The sequence below is a fragment of the Cetorhinus maximus genome, unplaced genomic scaffold, assembly GCF_964194155.1.
Source record: "Cetorhinus maximus unplaced genomic scaffold, sCetMax3.hap1.1 HAP1_SCAFFOLD_4252, whole genome shotgun sequence".
Taxonomy (NCBI): domain Eukaryota; kingdom Metazoa; phylum Chordata; class Chondrichthyes; order Lamniformes; family Cetorhinidae; genus Cetorhinus; species Cetorhinus maximus.
In genome coordinates, this window is record NW_027600156.1 from 1 (window position 1) to 15,568 (window position 15,568).

General features: G+C 54.5%; 1 protein-coding gene across 1 annotated transcript; it reads right to left on the reverse strand.

The window, feature by feature from the left end:
* Positions 1-1,335: 1,335 nt before the first annotated feature.
* LOC144678425 (ribosomal protein S6 kinase alpha-5-like) lies at positions 1,336-14,972 on the reverse strand (the record flags this gene model as incomplete). The annotated part of the gene is made up of 6 exons (XM_078538211.1): positions 14,506-14,972; positions 7,834-7,905; positions 5,005-5,223; positions 4,516-4,631; positions 1,972-2,079; positions 1,336-1,423 (listed from the first exon to the last, which is right to left on the reverse strand). Coding segments are annotated over exons 1-6 (658 nt in total), but the record flags the coding sequence as incomplete, so codon positions are not given.
* Positions 14,973-15,568: the final 596 nt, after the last annotated feature.

The window sequence follows — 15,568 nt, forward strand, 5'->3', positions numbered from 1 at the left end:
AGGGAGAGAGAGAGGGAGAGAGAGGGAGAGAGAGAGAGTGAGACAGAGGGAGAGAGAGAGAGACAGAGTGTCACAGAGAGAAACAGAGAGAGAAAGAGAGACAGAGAGAGGGGGAAAGTCAGGGAGAGGGGGAGAGTGAGAGAGAGAAAGGGGCGGGGAGAGACAGAGAGACAAAGAGAGATACACACAAACAGACACACACACTCTCACACACAGACACACAGAGACACATACGCAGAGCAGACACCCAGAGACAGACACACACAGAGACACACAGACACACACACAGAGACAGACACCCAGAGACACACACACACAGAGACACACAGACACACACTCAGAGACAGACACCCAGAGACACACACACACAGAGACACAGGGAGAGAGAGAGACACACACACACACAGATAGATAGATACAGAGACACATAGAGTGACACACAAAGGGAGACACACACGGAAAGAGACGCAGAGACACACACAGAGAGACACACACAGATACATAGGCACATAGAGACACACACTCACACAGACATTCATGTAGACACACATTTAGACACACGTATAGACACAGAGACACACATAGAGACACAAACACACAAACATAGACACAAGCAGACACAGACACACGCAGACACAAGCACACGCAGACACAGACACTCAGATATAGACACACAGAGATACACACACAGAGATATATATATATATACACACACACACATACAGACACAGACATACATACACAGAGATAGACACACACACACAGACACACACACACAGACACACACACACAGACACACACACACACACAGACACACACACACACAGACAGACACACACACACAGACACACACACACACAGACACACACACACACAGACACACACACACACAGACACACACACAGACACACACACAGACATACATACACAGAGATAGACACACACACACACACAGACACACACACACACAGACCCACACACACAGACACACACACAGACACACACACACAGACACAGACACACAGACACAGACACACCCACACACACACACACACACAGACACACAGACACACACACACACAGACACACACACACAGACACAGACACACACACACACAGACACACACACACACAGACACACACAGACACAGACACACACAGACACAGACACACACAGACACACACACACAGACACACACACACAGACACACAGACACACACACACAGACACACACACACACACACACACACACAGACACACAGACACACAGACACACACACACACACACACACACACACACAGACAGACAGTGGGAGTTGGGGGGGGGTTCTCACTCACCATTCCATGTCCAGATTTACTCCCTCGGATGATTTCAGGGGCCATGTACTCAATGGTTCCACAGAAAGAATATGTCCGTTCCTTCTGTCAAACAGGGAGATTCGCAGTCACTACCTCACACTGACGTTCCACACCAAACAAATCCCCCTCCTCCCTCTTACCGAGGGGCCATTCATCCCTAAACAACTCTGCCTGCTTCCTCCGAAGAGCCAAAACCTCCCCCTCTCGCCCGGGCGTGAGAGATCCCGCGGCCACTGTAGGAAGGGGAGCGGCGGTGGGTGGTGGGGGGAGAGAGAGTACTCCCCGGTGTCCCGGGACCAACACTTATCCTTCAAGCAACATCGCTGATTATCTGGGCGGCTGTCGCCTTGCCGTTTGTGGGATCTTGCTGTGCACAAGACGGGCTGCCGCATTTCCTGCCTTACAACAGGGGGTGGGCCACACTCCGGGAAGGACTTCATTGGCTGTGAAGCACTTTGGAAAGTCCGGAGGCGGCTGAAGGCGGGATGGGAACGCTCTCCGCGCCGGAACACCGCCCTCCCCGCTAAGAGGTCACAGAGGTCGGCCGCTTGACCTCCGCCGCTCCCCATCCCCCCCTACCCCCGGGGGGGGTCACCGGGTCACGCGCTCACCTCGTCGGTGATGAACTCCTTGCTCAGGCCGAAATCGGTGAGCACCACATGGCCCTCGCTGTCCAGGAGGATGTTCTCGAGCTTGACATCTCTGTAAACGATCCCGAGCTGTGGGGGAGGGGGCAGGGGGAGGGGGAGAGAGCCGTGTTGAGTTAGATCAAAAAATACAGCGCACAAAGGAGCTATTCAACCCGCGCGGCGTTCCTACCCCACACCACTCTCCCCCCCCGTCCCATCCCCCTCATCTCCACCTCTCACCATTTCTTTCTATCCTCTCTCACGTGCTCATCTAATCTCCCCTTAAAATGTATCCACACTATTCCCCTCGACAACTCCCTGTGGGAGCGAGACCCACATTCCACCCCCCTGCTCTCCAGGTAAAGGCGTTTCTCCCGAATCCCCGATTGGATTCATTAGTGACCGTCTTCATCCCTAGTATCGGTCTCACCCACAAGGGGAAACAGTCCTCCCACACAGACCCGGGCTGAACCATCCAGACCTCTCTGCTCCAGAGAGATAAAGCATCGGCCTGTTCTGCTGACACCTCTCTCTTGTTCACACGAATTAGGAACGGGGGGAGGCCATTCGGCCCCTCGAGCCTGCTCCGCCCTTCAATAAGACCGCGGCTGACCTGGGATTACGGCCTCCACTCCGCATACATGTGTGGAGCGCCGATATCACCCTCGATCCTCTCTTTCTCGCACTTACCCAAGTGCTCCGGTACCCAGTTTAAAACCTAGAGACCAGAACCGTTCCGGGAAGTCTGGAGTGTGGCCTGACCAGGGTCCCGCACGTAACTTTAAGCTGCCTCTGAGTATTAAGCCTCCCGCGAAGTCCCAGTGACTTCGCCGCTTCCTCCCTGACCAATATGCGCCACCTCACATTTCTCAGTGCTAAACTGCGTTTGCCACCCAGCTGCCCACTCTGCACCTTTCCCTACCTCTCCGCGGTGCCGTGTTACCACTGTTCCCTCAGCGCTGGCTGCACCGCACCCTCCCCGCTTCCCCACCCCCCTCCCTGCATCCCCACCCCCCTCCCCCGCTTCCCCACCCCCTCCCCGCCCCGCTTCCCCACCCCCCTCCCCGCATCCCCACCCCCCTCCCCCGCTTCCCCACCCCCTCCCCGCTTCCCCACCCCCCTCCCCGCTTCCCCACCCCCCTCCCCGCTTCCCCACCCCACTCCCCCGCTTCCCCACCCCCCTCCCCCGCTTCCCCACCCCCCTCCCCGCTTCCCCACCCCCTTCCTTCCTTCCCCACCCCCCCTCCCCGCTTCCCCTCCCCCGCTTCCCCACCCCCCCTCCCCGCTTCCCCACCCCCCCTCCCCGCTTCCCCACCCCCCTCCACGCTTCCCCACCCCCTTCCCCCGCTTCCCCACCCCCTCCCCCGCTTTCCCACCCCATCCCCGCTTCCCCACCCCCTCCCCTGCCCGGCTGAGTTTCACCTGTAAATTTCGATATGAAGGCGTCACTCATCCCAAATCATTCATGTAGATTTTGACCCAAAAAAACCCCCCCCCGAGCTTTCTGATTCACCCCAATGGAGACAGCTGAGCGTCAGTTGACAGGAACCATCGGCCTAACTGCCCCCTTTTCCATCGAATCCAACGGAACGAGGCCATTCAGCCCATCCTGCCTGTGCTGGCTCTTTGAAAGAACTATCCTATTCACCCCCATCTCCCCCCGCAGCCCACCAAATTTCTCCTTTTCGAGTATTTATCCAATTCCCCCCCTTTTGAAAGTCCCTATTGAATCTGCTTCCACCGCCCTTTCAGGCAGCGCCTTCCAGATCACAACAACTCACTGTGTTTAAAAAAAACATTCTCCTCATCTCCCCCTCTGGCTCTTTTCCCGATTCTCTTCAATCTGTGTCCCTCTGGTCACCGACCCTCCTGCCACTGGGAACAGTCTCTCCTTATTCACTCGATCCAAACCCCCTCCTGATTTTGAACGCCCCGATTCAATCTCCCCCTTAACCTTCTCTGCTCTGAGGAGAAACAATCCCGGCTTCACCAGCCCCTCATCACTGGCACCGTTCAGTCAATCCCTTCCACTGCCTCCCCTTCCCGAGCTCTGGAAATCCTGCTCAAAGTTAGGGACCCAGAATCGGATACGACCTTCCGGCTGGTACCCACACGGCGATTTGTAAAGTCTTAATATTCAGAGCGGGGAACTGAAAGTCACGACGCCAGAAAGTCTGCCGCGTGGTTCAGGACAGGGGACGGCCTTGTGAATATTTTTCAGCTCCTTCGCGTAACATCTCCGGCCTCCTGTTCCCGTCAGCTCTGAACGTGACACCCATCCCGGGAAAGCCACTCGGCAACGAGCCCTCCCACCAGCAGAGGAGAGTAGGCCCGAGGCCTGGACGATAGAGGGCCTTCACGACAGCTCGGCATGCTGGGATACCCCGGCCGCCATGACGGTCGCTGCCTCCGGGCTGACAGAGAGCCTGGGGGGAGGATCCGGGAGGTTGCGATCCCTACGGGAGACGACGCGGGCTGAACCCCCCCCATATCGCCCGGCAAGACGAGGCCTTGGCTGACACGTACCTTGTGCAAGTGCTCGAGCGCCAGAACGATCTCCGCGATGTAGGTGCGGACCTCCCCCTCGGAGAAGTGGTCTCGCTGGTAGAGATGGGTGAACAGCTCGCCTCCACTCACGTAGTCTGGCCAACAGCAAAAGAAGCAGCATTAAAAGTTGGATACGGGGTAAAGCTCCCTCGACGCTGAGTCATAGCTCAACGTTCCCCATTCTCTTAAAGGGGATTTATGTCAAGTCTGGAGACCCAGGTCCCAGCCTCTGTTACAATGAGCGTTGCCCAGGGACTGGGCAACCTGTAGGATGTCTCCTGGTCATAGAACGAGAGAGGGGAGGACGCAAAGGAGACCATTCGGCTAATCTGGCCTGTGCTGGCCCTTTTGTAGGAGCTGTCCAATCAGATCCACTAGCCCGCGATCTGACTGCTTCAGCTCGGCGGGGCTTCAGTGGATAAGGTGGGGGAGGAGTGGCGGGACTGGCGTCGAGGCCCCGAGACTTACCAAGGATGAGGTGGAGCTTGGTGTCGGTCTGGAAGGCGTAGTGGAGGGTGACGAGGAACGGGCTCTGCCGGATCTGCTCCAGGACCTGCCTCTCGGTCTTGGTGTGCTCCATCGTCTTGGCCTTCTGGATGATGGAGGCCTTCTTCAGCACCTTCATGGCAAACAGCTTGCCCACGTCGTGCCCGCTGACCTTACGCACCAGGAAAACCTTCCCGTAGGCTGCAGGGGCCACAAAAACACCAAGATCTGACCACGTAGGAGTGGGCGATTCGGCTCCCTCGAGCCTGCTCCGCCATCCAGTAAGATCACGGATGACCTGATTGTGGCCTTAACCCACCCCCCGTTCATGCCAGTCCCGCCACCCCCCGCCCAATAACCCTCGACCCCCTTGTCGATCAAAAACCTGTCTAACTTGACTATACTCAGTGACCCAGCCTCCACTGCTCTCTGGGGAAGAGAATTCCACAGGCAAATGACCCTTTGAGAGAAGAAATTCCTCCTCATCTCCGTCTACATGAAAGACCCTTTATTCTGAAACTCTGTCCCCTGGTTCTAGATTCCCCCACGAGGAGGAAACATCCTCTCAGCCTCCACCCTGTCGAGCCCCGACCTCAGGATCTTATATATTTCAATACGATCGCCTCTCATTCTTCTAAACTCCAGTGGGTACAGGGCCCAACCTGTTCAACCTCTCCTCATGAGACAAACCCCCTTCATCCCGGGAATCAGCTGAGTGAACCTTCTCTGAACTGCTTCCAATGCGAGTATATCCCTCCTTAAGTAAGGAGACCAATACTGTACGCAATACTCCAGGTGTGGCCTCACCAACGCCCGGTACAGTTGTAGCAAGACTTCTCTACTTCTATATTCCATCCCCCCACCTTGGAATAAAGGCCCAACATCCCATCTGCCTTTCGAATCACTTGCTGCATCTGCGCACTAACTTCTTGAGGTTCATGTACCAGGATGCCCAGATCCCTCTGCAATGCAATCAATGCTCCAGCAACTGGCCACTTGTAACATTTATCCATGGTAATTCAATCACACGGCAGGGGAGGAGGCCATTTGGCCCATCTTGTCTGTGCTGGCTCTTTGAAAGAATTATTCAAATAGTCTCACTGCCCACCCACTCTTTCCCTTGCTAAGGTCATTAATTGTGTCCTTTTCGAGTATTTATTTGATTCCCCTTTCGAATAGAATTGACTTCAGTGCCGATTGTTACATTCATTCACCGCGCGTCCAAATTCACCTCATCACAATGCTTCAAATGCAGCAACATTACAGACAGGTACAGCACGGGGTTAGATACAGAGTAACGCTCCCTCTACACTGTCCCCATCAAACACTCCCAGGACAGGTACAGCACGGGGTTAGATACAGAGTAAAGCTCCCTCTACACTGTCCCCATCAAACACTCCCAGGACAGGTACAGCACGGGGTTAGATACAGAGTAAAGCTAACTCTACTCTGTCCCCATCAAACACTCGCAGGACAGGTACAGCAGGGGTTAGATACAGAGTAAAGCTCCCTCTACATTGTCCCCATCAAACACTCCCAGGACAGGTACAACACGGGGTTAGATACAGAGTAAAGTTTCCTCTACACTGTCCACATCAAACACTCCCAGGACAGGTACAGCACGGGGTTAGATACAGAGTAAAGCTCCCTCAACACTGTCCCCATCAAACACTCCCAGGACAGGTACAGCAGGGGTTAGATACAGAGTAAAGCTCCCTCTACATTGTCCCCATCAAACAGTCCCAGGACAGGGACAACACGGGGTTAGATACAGAGTAAAGCTCCCTCTACACTGTCCCCATCAAACACTCCCAGGGCAGGTACAGCATGGGGTTAGATACAGAGTAAAGCTCCCTCTACACTGTCCCCATCAAACACTCCCAGGATAGGTACAGCACGGGGTTAGATACAGAGTAAAGCTCCCTCTACACTGTCCCCATCGAACACCACCAGGGCAGGTACAGCATGGGGTTAGATACAGAGTAAAGCTCCCTCTACACTGTCCCCATCAAACATTCCCAGGACAAGTACAGCACGGGGTTAGATACAGAGTAAAGCTCCCTCTACACTGTCCCCATCAAACACTCCCAGGACAGGTACAGCACGGGGTTAGATACAGAGTAAAGCTCCCTCTACACTGTCCCCATCAAACACTCCCAGGACAGGTACAGCACAGGGTTAGATAGTGAATAAAGCTCCCTCTACACTGTCCCCATCAAACACTCCCAGGACAGGTACAGCACGGAGTTAGATACAGAGTAAATCTCCCTCTACACTGTCCCCATCAAACACTCCCAGGACAGGTACAGCACGGGGTTAGATACAGAGTAAAGCTCCCTCTACACTGTCCCCATCAAACACTCCCAGAACAGGTACAGCACTGGGTTAGATACAGAGTAAAGCTCCCTCTACACTGTTCCCATCAAACACTCGCAGGACAGGTACAGCACGGGGTTAGATACAGAGTAAAGCTCCCTCTACACTGTCCCCATCAAACACTCCCAGGACAGGTATAGCACGTGGTTAGATACAGAGTAAAGCTCCCTCTACACTGTCCCCATCAAACACTCCCAGGACAGGTACAGCACGGGGTTAGATACAGAGTAAAGCTCCCTCTACACTGTCCCCATCAAACACTCCCAGGACAGGTATAGCACGTGGTTAGATACAGAGTAAAGCTCCCTCTCCACTGTCCCCATCAAACACTCCCAGGACAGGTACAGCACGGGGTTAGATACAGAATAAAACTGCCCCTACACTGTCCCAGTTCACATCCATGCCAACATATCCTTTAACCAGTTTGGACCTCACCTCCTGTTCCCAGGACCTTTAGCAGCTCGAAGTTCCCAATTCCCACTTTCTCCGTGTGTCCCGTTAGATTTGCTGTAAAAGGGAGAAGAGATCAAAAGATTGAGTGTCAGTCAGGCATAGACACCCTCACACATACACTCTTAAACATACACGCACTGTCAAACACACACTCACAAATTCTCAAACAGCACACACTCACACACATACAAACACTCAAACACATACTCTCACACTCTCAAACACATGCACGCTCATACACACTCTCAAACACACACACTGACACATACTCAAACACACATACTCACACTGTCAAACACACACACTCTCACACACACACTCACACTGTCAAGCACACACACGCTCAAACACACACACACTCACACACACTGTCAAACACATGCACGCTCAAACATACTCACTCTCAAACACACACACTCACACTGTCAAACACACACGCTGTCAAACACACACTCTCAAACACACACACACTCACACTGTCAAACACACACACTGTCAAACACACACTCTCAAACACACACACACTCACACTGTCAAACACACACACACTCACACTCTCAAACACACACACTGTCAAACACACACTCTCAAACACACACACACTCACACTCTCAAACACACACACTGTCAAACACACACTCTCAAACACACACACACTCACACTGTCAAACAGACACACTCTCAAACACACACTCACTCACACTCTCAAACACACACACACTCACACTCTCAAACACACACACTGTCAAACACACACTCTCAAACACATACACACTCACACTGTCAAACACACACACTGTCAAACACACACTCTCAAACACACACACTCACACTGTCAAACACACACACTGTCAAACACACACACTCACACTGTCAAACACACACACTGTCAAACACACACTCTCAAACACACACACTCACACTGTCAAACACACACACTGTCAAACACACTCACTGTCAAACACACACACTGTTATTCTATATATAAACCCCCCGAACCCCTCGATTAGATTCCAGCCTGTAACTCACTCCCGGGTATCTGTTATTCTATATATAACCCACCCCGAACCCCTCGATTAGATTCCAGTCTGTAACTCACTCCCGGGTATCTGTTATTCTATATATAAACCCCCCAAACCCCTCGATTAGATTCCAGTCTGTAGCTCACTCCCGGGTATCTGTTATTCTATATATAATCCCCCCCGAACCCCTCGATTAGATTCCAGTCTGTAACTCACTCTCGGGTATCTGTTATCATAGTGGTGATAAGAGATAATGCCCTAGGGTCCACGTCTAACTGCCTGATCTCTGGACCAGGCCTCACCTCCCACACCGGGCCTCACCTCACCTCCCGGACCGGGCCTCACCTCCCGGACTGGGCCTCACCTCCCGGACTGGGCCTCACCTCCGGGACCGGGCCTCACCTCACCTCCCGGTCCGGGCCGGGCCTCACCTCCCCGGCCGGGCCTCACCTCCCCGGCCGGGCCTCACCTCCCCGGCCGGGCCTCACCTCCCCGGCCGGGCCTCACCTCCCCGACCGGGCCTCACCTCCCTGACCGGGCCTCACCTCCCGGACCAGGCCTCCCCTTCTGGACCAGGCCTCACTTGCTGCACCAGGCCTCCCCTTCCGGACCAGGCCTCTTCTTCCGGACCAGGCCTCCTCTTCCAGACCAGGCCTCACCTGCTGCACCAGGCCTCCCCTTCCGGACCAGGCCTCCCCTTCCGGACCAGGCCTCCCCTTCCAGACCAGGCCTCCCCTTCCGGACCAGGCCTCCTCTTCCAGACCAGGCCTCCCCTTCCGGACCAGGCCTCCCCTTCCGGACCAGGCCTCCCCTTCCGGACCAGGCCTCACCTGCTGCACCAGGCCTCCCCTTCTGGACCAGGCCTCCCCTTCCAGACCAGGCCTCACCTGCTACACCAGGCCTCCCCTTCCACACCGGGCCTCACCTCCTGCACCGGGCCTCCCTTTCTAGACTGGGCCTCAACTCCCAGACCAGGTCTCCCTTTCTGAACCAGGCCTCCCCTTCCGGGCTAGGCCTCACCTCCTGCTCTGGGCCTCCCCTTCTGGACCAGGCCCCACCTCCCTGACCATGCCCTCACCACCAGGGCTAATCCCTCTCCCCTACATCAGCAGGCCCCCGCTCAGGACCAGGCTTCACCTCTGTTAGCAGGCTAACCACCAGACACAGGCCTAGAGCCTGCGGTGAAAGGGTTGCAGAAAGCTATCAAGGGATTGGGGAGGAGAGAGAATGAATAGTGGACAGAGAGAGGGAGAGAGAGGGATGGTGGAGAGAGTGAACATGTGAGGGCCTGAGAGGGAGCATGAGGGAGAGAGAGGGGTGATAGAGAGAGGGAACACGTGAGGGATGGTGGAGAGAGAAAGTGACAGAGAGAGAGAGGATGGGCTGAGGAATCTGTGCACTCTCTGCCCTGAACGCTGCAGGAATTTCCATTCAACCTTTTCTCAAGGGAATTTATTACAAAAAGAAATCTCACTTCATGTCAGGGTGTGTTGACAATTGGCCTCAGCACCCCTGGGATCAGCAGGGTATAGGTAGACCGGGGGATTGGGAGTGGGAGTGGGAGTGGGATGGGGGGAGGTGTCTTGTGGCCAGATTTGTGCCCACCACCCAGCACGGGACAAACGCCTAGTGGGCGAGGTGGCTTCAGCGGCGATGCCCTCCACAGCCAATCAGCCGAGTTCTAATTTTTTTTTAAAAAAAGCTGGATTTTAGACAGACATCGGGCCTAGGCGTGGTCCCAGGGAATCTCCAGGACTTCCTGTGTCTCACCTAAAGTGGGGGGAGGGGGTTAGTCCGAGTCTGCGAGGGACCAGCCCAGGCCTGTGGCTGCAGAGGCTGCACAATTTCGCTTTGTTGCTCAACTCCTGACCCACCCAGATCCTCCCAAAGGCAGCGTGACTCACATACAGCTCACCTGGATCCACCCAGAGGATATAAACCACCATCCGGTGTGGAAACAGGCAAGTGTCAGGGGAGGGATAAAAGAGAGATCGAGACAGGCAGAGATCAAGGGCACACAGAGGGGAACTGACACTGGCGGCCTGAGGGAGTGCTGCACTGTCAGAGGTGCCATTTTTTGGTGAAATGTTAAACCCGGCCCACTGCCCCTTTATTTGTTTGTGGGATGCAGGCGTCACTGGCCAGGCCAGCATTTATTACCCATCCCTAGTTCGGGGGCATTCTTAAGAGTCAACCCCATTGCTGTGGGTCTGGAGTCATGTGTAGGCCAGAGCGGGTAAGGACAGCAGATTTCCTTCCCTAAAGGGGACATTAGTTTACCAGATAGTTTTTTTTTAACAACAACATTTTCATGGACTTTTAATTCCAGATATTTTTCCCTTTAATTGAATTCAAATTCCTGCTACATTGGGGATTCGAACCCGGGTCACCAGAGCGTTAACCTGGATTACTCATCCAGTGACGATACCGCTGTGCCGCTGCCCTCGCTAGAGAACGTGGAGGTTCCCACAGCTCCCCCACCCCACCCCCCCCACCCCCTCAGTGAGGCACCGGGCCAGCCCTGGTCAATATTCATCCCTCAATCAACGCCCCCAAACAGATGAGATGGAGATGAGTGCTTTTTTTTTTGTGTGTGTGTGTGTGTGTGGGTGGGATCTTGCTGTGCACAAACTAGCCGCCGCTACTTTGCAACAGCGACGACCACAGCAAGCTGCTTTGGCGCTGGCGCAGCAACGTCGCCAAAGACGTACAACCCCGTAGGACTGTTACAGCACAGAGGGAGGCCATTCAGCCCGTCACGTCCGTTGCCAGCTCTCTGTTAGAATAACTCACATAATCCCAGCATCCCCTCCCCCCCGACCTTCTCCCCGTAACCCTGCACATTCTTCCTTTCCAGATAATAACCCCAATTCCCTCTTGAAAGCCTCGATGGAACCTGCCTCCGCCCCACACTGTCAGGCAGCGCATTCCAGATCCTAACCCACTCTCTGCGTGAAAAAATTTCTCCCCTTGTCGCTATTGCCTCTTTTACCGATGACTTTAAATCTCGCAGCCCCCTCGTTCTCGATCCTTATGCGAGCGGGAACAGTCTCCTCGCTAATCGACTCTGTCCCGGCCCCCTCCCGGTTTTGGACACCTCTTATCAAATCCCCCTCTCATCTCCTCCTCTTCTCCAAGCAGAACAGCCCCAGCTTCTCCAATCTAAATCCATAACTGAAGTCCCTCATCCCTGGAACCATTCCCCTGAATCTTTTCCGCACTCTCTCCAGTGCCTTCACATCCTTCCTAAAGTGCGGCGCCCAGAACTGGACACAATACTCCACCTGAGGCCGAACTAGTGACTGACACAAACTCAACATAACCTCCTTGCTCTTGTACTCAATGCCCCTATTAATAAAGCCCAGGATACTGTAGATTTTATTAACCGCTCTCTCAACCTGTCCTACCAACTCCAATGGATTATACACATAAATATTCCTCTGCTCCTGCACCCTCCCTTTCCGAGTTTATGTTATATTATCTCTCCATGTTCTCCCTGCCAAAGTGCATCACCTCTCGCTTCTTTGGGTTAACTTTCACCTGGCACTTGTCCACAACTCCAGTGCCCTGTTTTTGCTCCTTCAGCCGAGGTTTGGAGCTGCCACCTCAGTTCCTGCCCGCTGGAGGGCAGGCGCCCCCTTGGGGGAGGGCAGAGTGCCACTGGTGGGGGCAGGGGAGGTGGGGAAGTGACCCATGGTGCTGCCCACTGCTGGCCGGCGCCCGAACTGCGCCGGTGGACACGACCGAGGACTGAGCAACACCATCCCCCCTCCCCCCCCACCCCACCCCCCCACACCCCTCCTCCCCCAAAGGGTAGATCAGTTTTCGCAGGCACTGCGCCAACCTCAATGGAAGCGGCTTTGCCCGCACCTCAGTGCCCTCAGTCACGGCAGGACTGCATTCCTCTAGCGCCTCTCCCCACCTCAGGACCCCCCCCCCCAAACTGCCTCACAATCAATGGAGCGCTCGCTGGAGTTTGCTTCCCTGCTGATACGTAGGAAACGGGGCAGCCAATTTGCGCACAGCAAGATCCCACAAACCACGATGTGATAATGACCCGGATCGTCTGTTGGTTGAGGGATAAATATCGGCCCCAGGACACCGGGGAGAACTCCCCCACCTGCTCTTCTTCCAATAGTGGCTGTGGGATCTCTTACACCCACCCAAGAGGGCAGGCGGGGACCTCGGTTTAACGTCTCATCCTGAAAGACGGCACCTCTGACAGAGCAGCACTCCCTCAGCACCGTTAATTATATATTTTTTTTGTATCTGAATGTATGCAGAAGGCGGGCATTGCTGGGGCACTCACTCGAGCCCATATAAATAGGAGCAGACTGATCATTGGGTTAGGGGGTGAACATGGCACTGGGGGTGTCAGCCTGGATTATAAACTCAAATCTCTGGAGTGGGCCCCTTGACCATCTGACCCAGAGGCAAGAGAGAGAGATACTCACTCATTCACAGGCACCCCAAACTGGAACAGGCAAGAAACCCTCTCAGGGCCAGAGCCTTGTTCCTGATCACTCACCACTGGGTAAGTGTCTATACTGGTCAGGGTCACCCCACACAGCTCCTCCTCACTGGCGCCCCCTCCCTAACAGCACTGTGGGTGTACCTACACCCCACGGACTGCGTCGGTTCAAGAAGGCAGCTCACCCCCACCTTCTCAAGGGGCAATTAGGGATGGGCAATAGATGCTGGGCCCAGCCAGCGACTCCCATATCCCCAGGATGAACCTTTAAAAAGCCTGACACTCCCCCGAGCCAGGTGCCGAGGGAGTGCTGCACTGCCGTGGGTGCCGTCTGCCAGACTAACCTCCTCAGGTGGAAGTAAAAGATCCCATGGTCACTAATAAGAGCCCCACCTTTGGTGTCCTGGGGCCATATATGTCCCCTTACACCAATCTCGCTTGAAAACAGATGATCGGGGAGGAGGGGGGTGGCGGTGCCAGTCATCATCACACTGTGCTGCGTGTGGGATCTTGCTGTGCACAAATGGGGCCGCCACGTTTCCTGCATCACACCGGTGGGGGGGGGGTCACCGCACTTCAAAAAAATCTCCTCCATCGGTTGCTGGGGAGGAGTAAGGCGCTATGGAAATGAAAGCCCTGTCTTTTTTTGTTGTTCAATCACCCAAATGGCACTCAGTTCCTCCTCTTCCACGTGTGCGGTGGTTCCTGAGAATGGGTGAGTCGGGTAGTTGGGAAATCCCATCTCCCAGGGGAGGGAGGCTGCCCGACCTGTCCATCCTCCCACACAGCCCCGCTCTCCGCAGTCGGGTGTTAAAATGGGACCTTGCCTGCTTCCCACCTCTCCAGGGACATTAAAACCAAAACGATGAGATTTGGGGGCGCTATTCACCCAAAGCCCCCGATTGGCCCCTGCTTCCAGCCGGCAGCGATTCCTTCCACAGTCGAAGTGCCCACGCAGGAAAATGCCCGCTGGATCGGGGTGTACCCATGCCTCACCAAGGACATCCTGGCCCACCACACACACCCCCCTCCTTGCCCACACTCCAAGCATCAGAAGGAGGAAAACATTGGAGCCAAAAATAAACTGCGTCAATGTGGAACCCGCTTGTGGGGGTTTCTTTTATAATGTGAATTAAAAATCCCACAAAATATCAGGCTCACCATTTTTCAGTTCATGTTTCACAGTGCAGCTCTCCTCCTCTGTGCTGTCGTCCATGGCTTCAGTTTGAATTGGGTTTTGTTCTATTTTGCAAAGAAAACCTGTTCCAAAATATATTTCCAGGGTTAAATATCTGCAATCTCAGCCTTTGAGTGGTAGATACATTGCAATGGAGACAGAATTCTCTGAAAACATGCCAAAGGAGAAGGGTGGGGAAGAAGGGGAGGGGGTGGGGGGGGGGCGGGGTGTGGGGGAGGCAGGCACGGCTTGGCAGATCACTTGTCAATTTCAAGCTCCAAGGTTGGGGGATTTCTGGTCAATTTCAGGGGGTGGGGGAAACAATCCTGTCAATTTCGAGTGATGCAGATTCCTGCTGATGATACAATGTAACAGAATTCCCCCTTGTCGATTTCGGATACAATGTTACAGAATTTCCCCAATTGTCGATTTCGGATACAATGTTACAGAATCCACCCCCCCCCCCCCCCTTCTTGTCGATTTCGGATACAATGTTGTAAAATCCTCTTGTCGATTTCGGATACAATGTTGCAGATTTCGCCTGTCAATGTCGGATACGATGTTGCAGATTCTATACTCAGCTTCAGTCGTTTCCAACTTGGACACGGGGTGGGGGGAGATGGGGGGGGGGTGTGGGGGGAGATGGGGGGGGTGTGGGGGGAGATGGGGGGGGGTGTGGGGGGAGATGGTGGGGGGGTGGGGGGAGATGGGAGTTTGGGGGGAGGGGGCAGGGGGGGGAGGGTGAGTTTTGGAGAGAAAAAAATGTCCCCAAAACAGACAAATAAACTTGTAGAAGGGCGTCTAGTCGTCACTTCACCAGTCGCTGGGAACCCCCTGCGAGTTCTGGGCCACTCACTTTTTCAGTCTAGTTGCTTTCCGGGCACACATTTGATGGGGGTTTATTCGATCTGTCCTGCACCAGATACCCAGTGTTTGCTTTCCCCACTGTGTGGCTCCAATCCGGAGTTTGGTTGCTTCCCTCTTTCGATTTCTCCCTTTGCTGGCGGCTCTCGACTGGATTCTTCCGGGAAATGTCCAGAGTTTCAA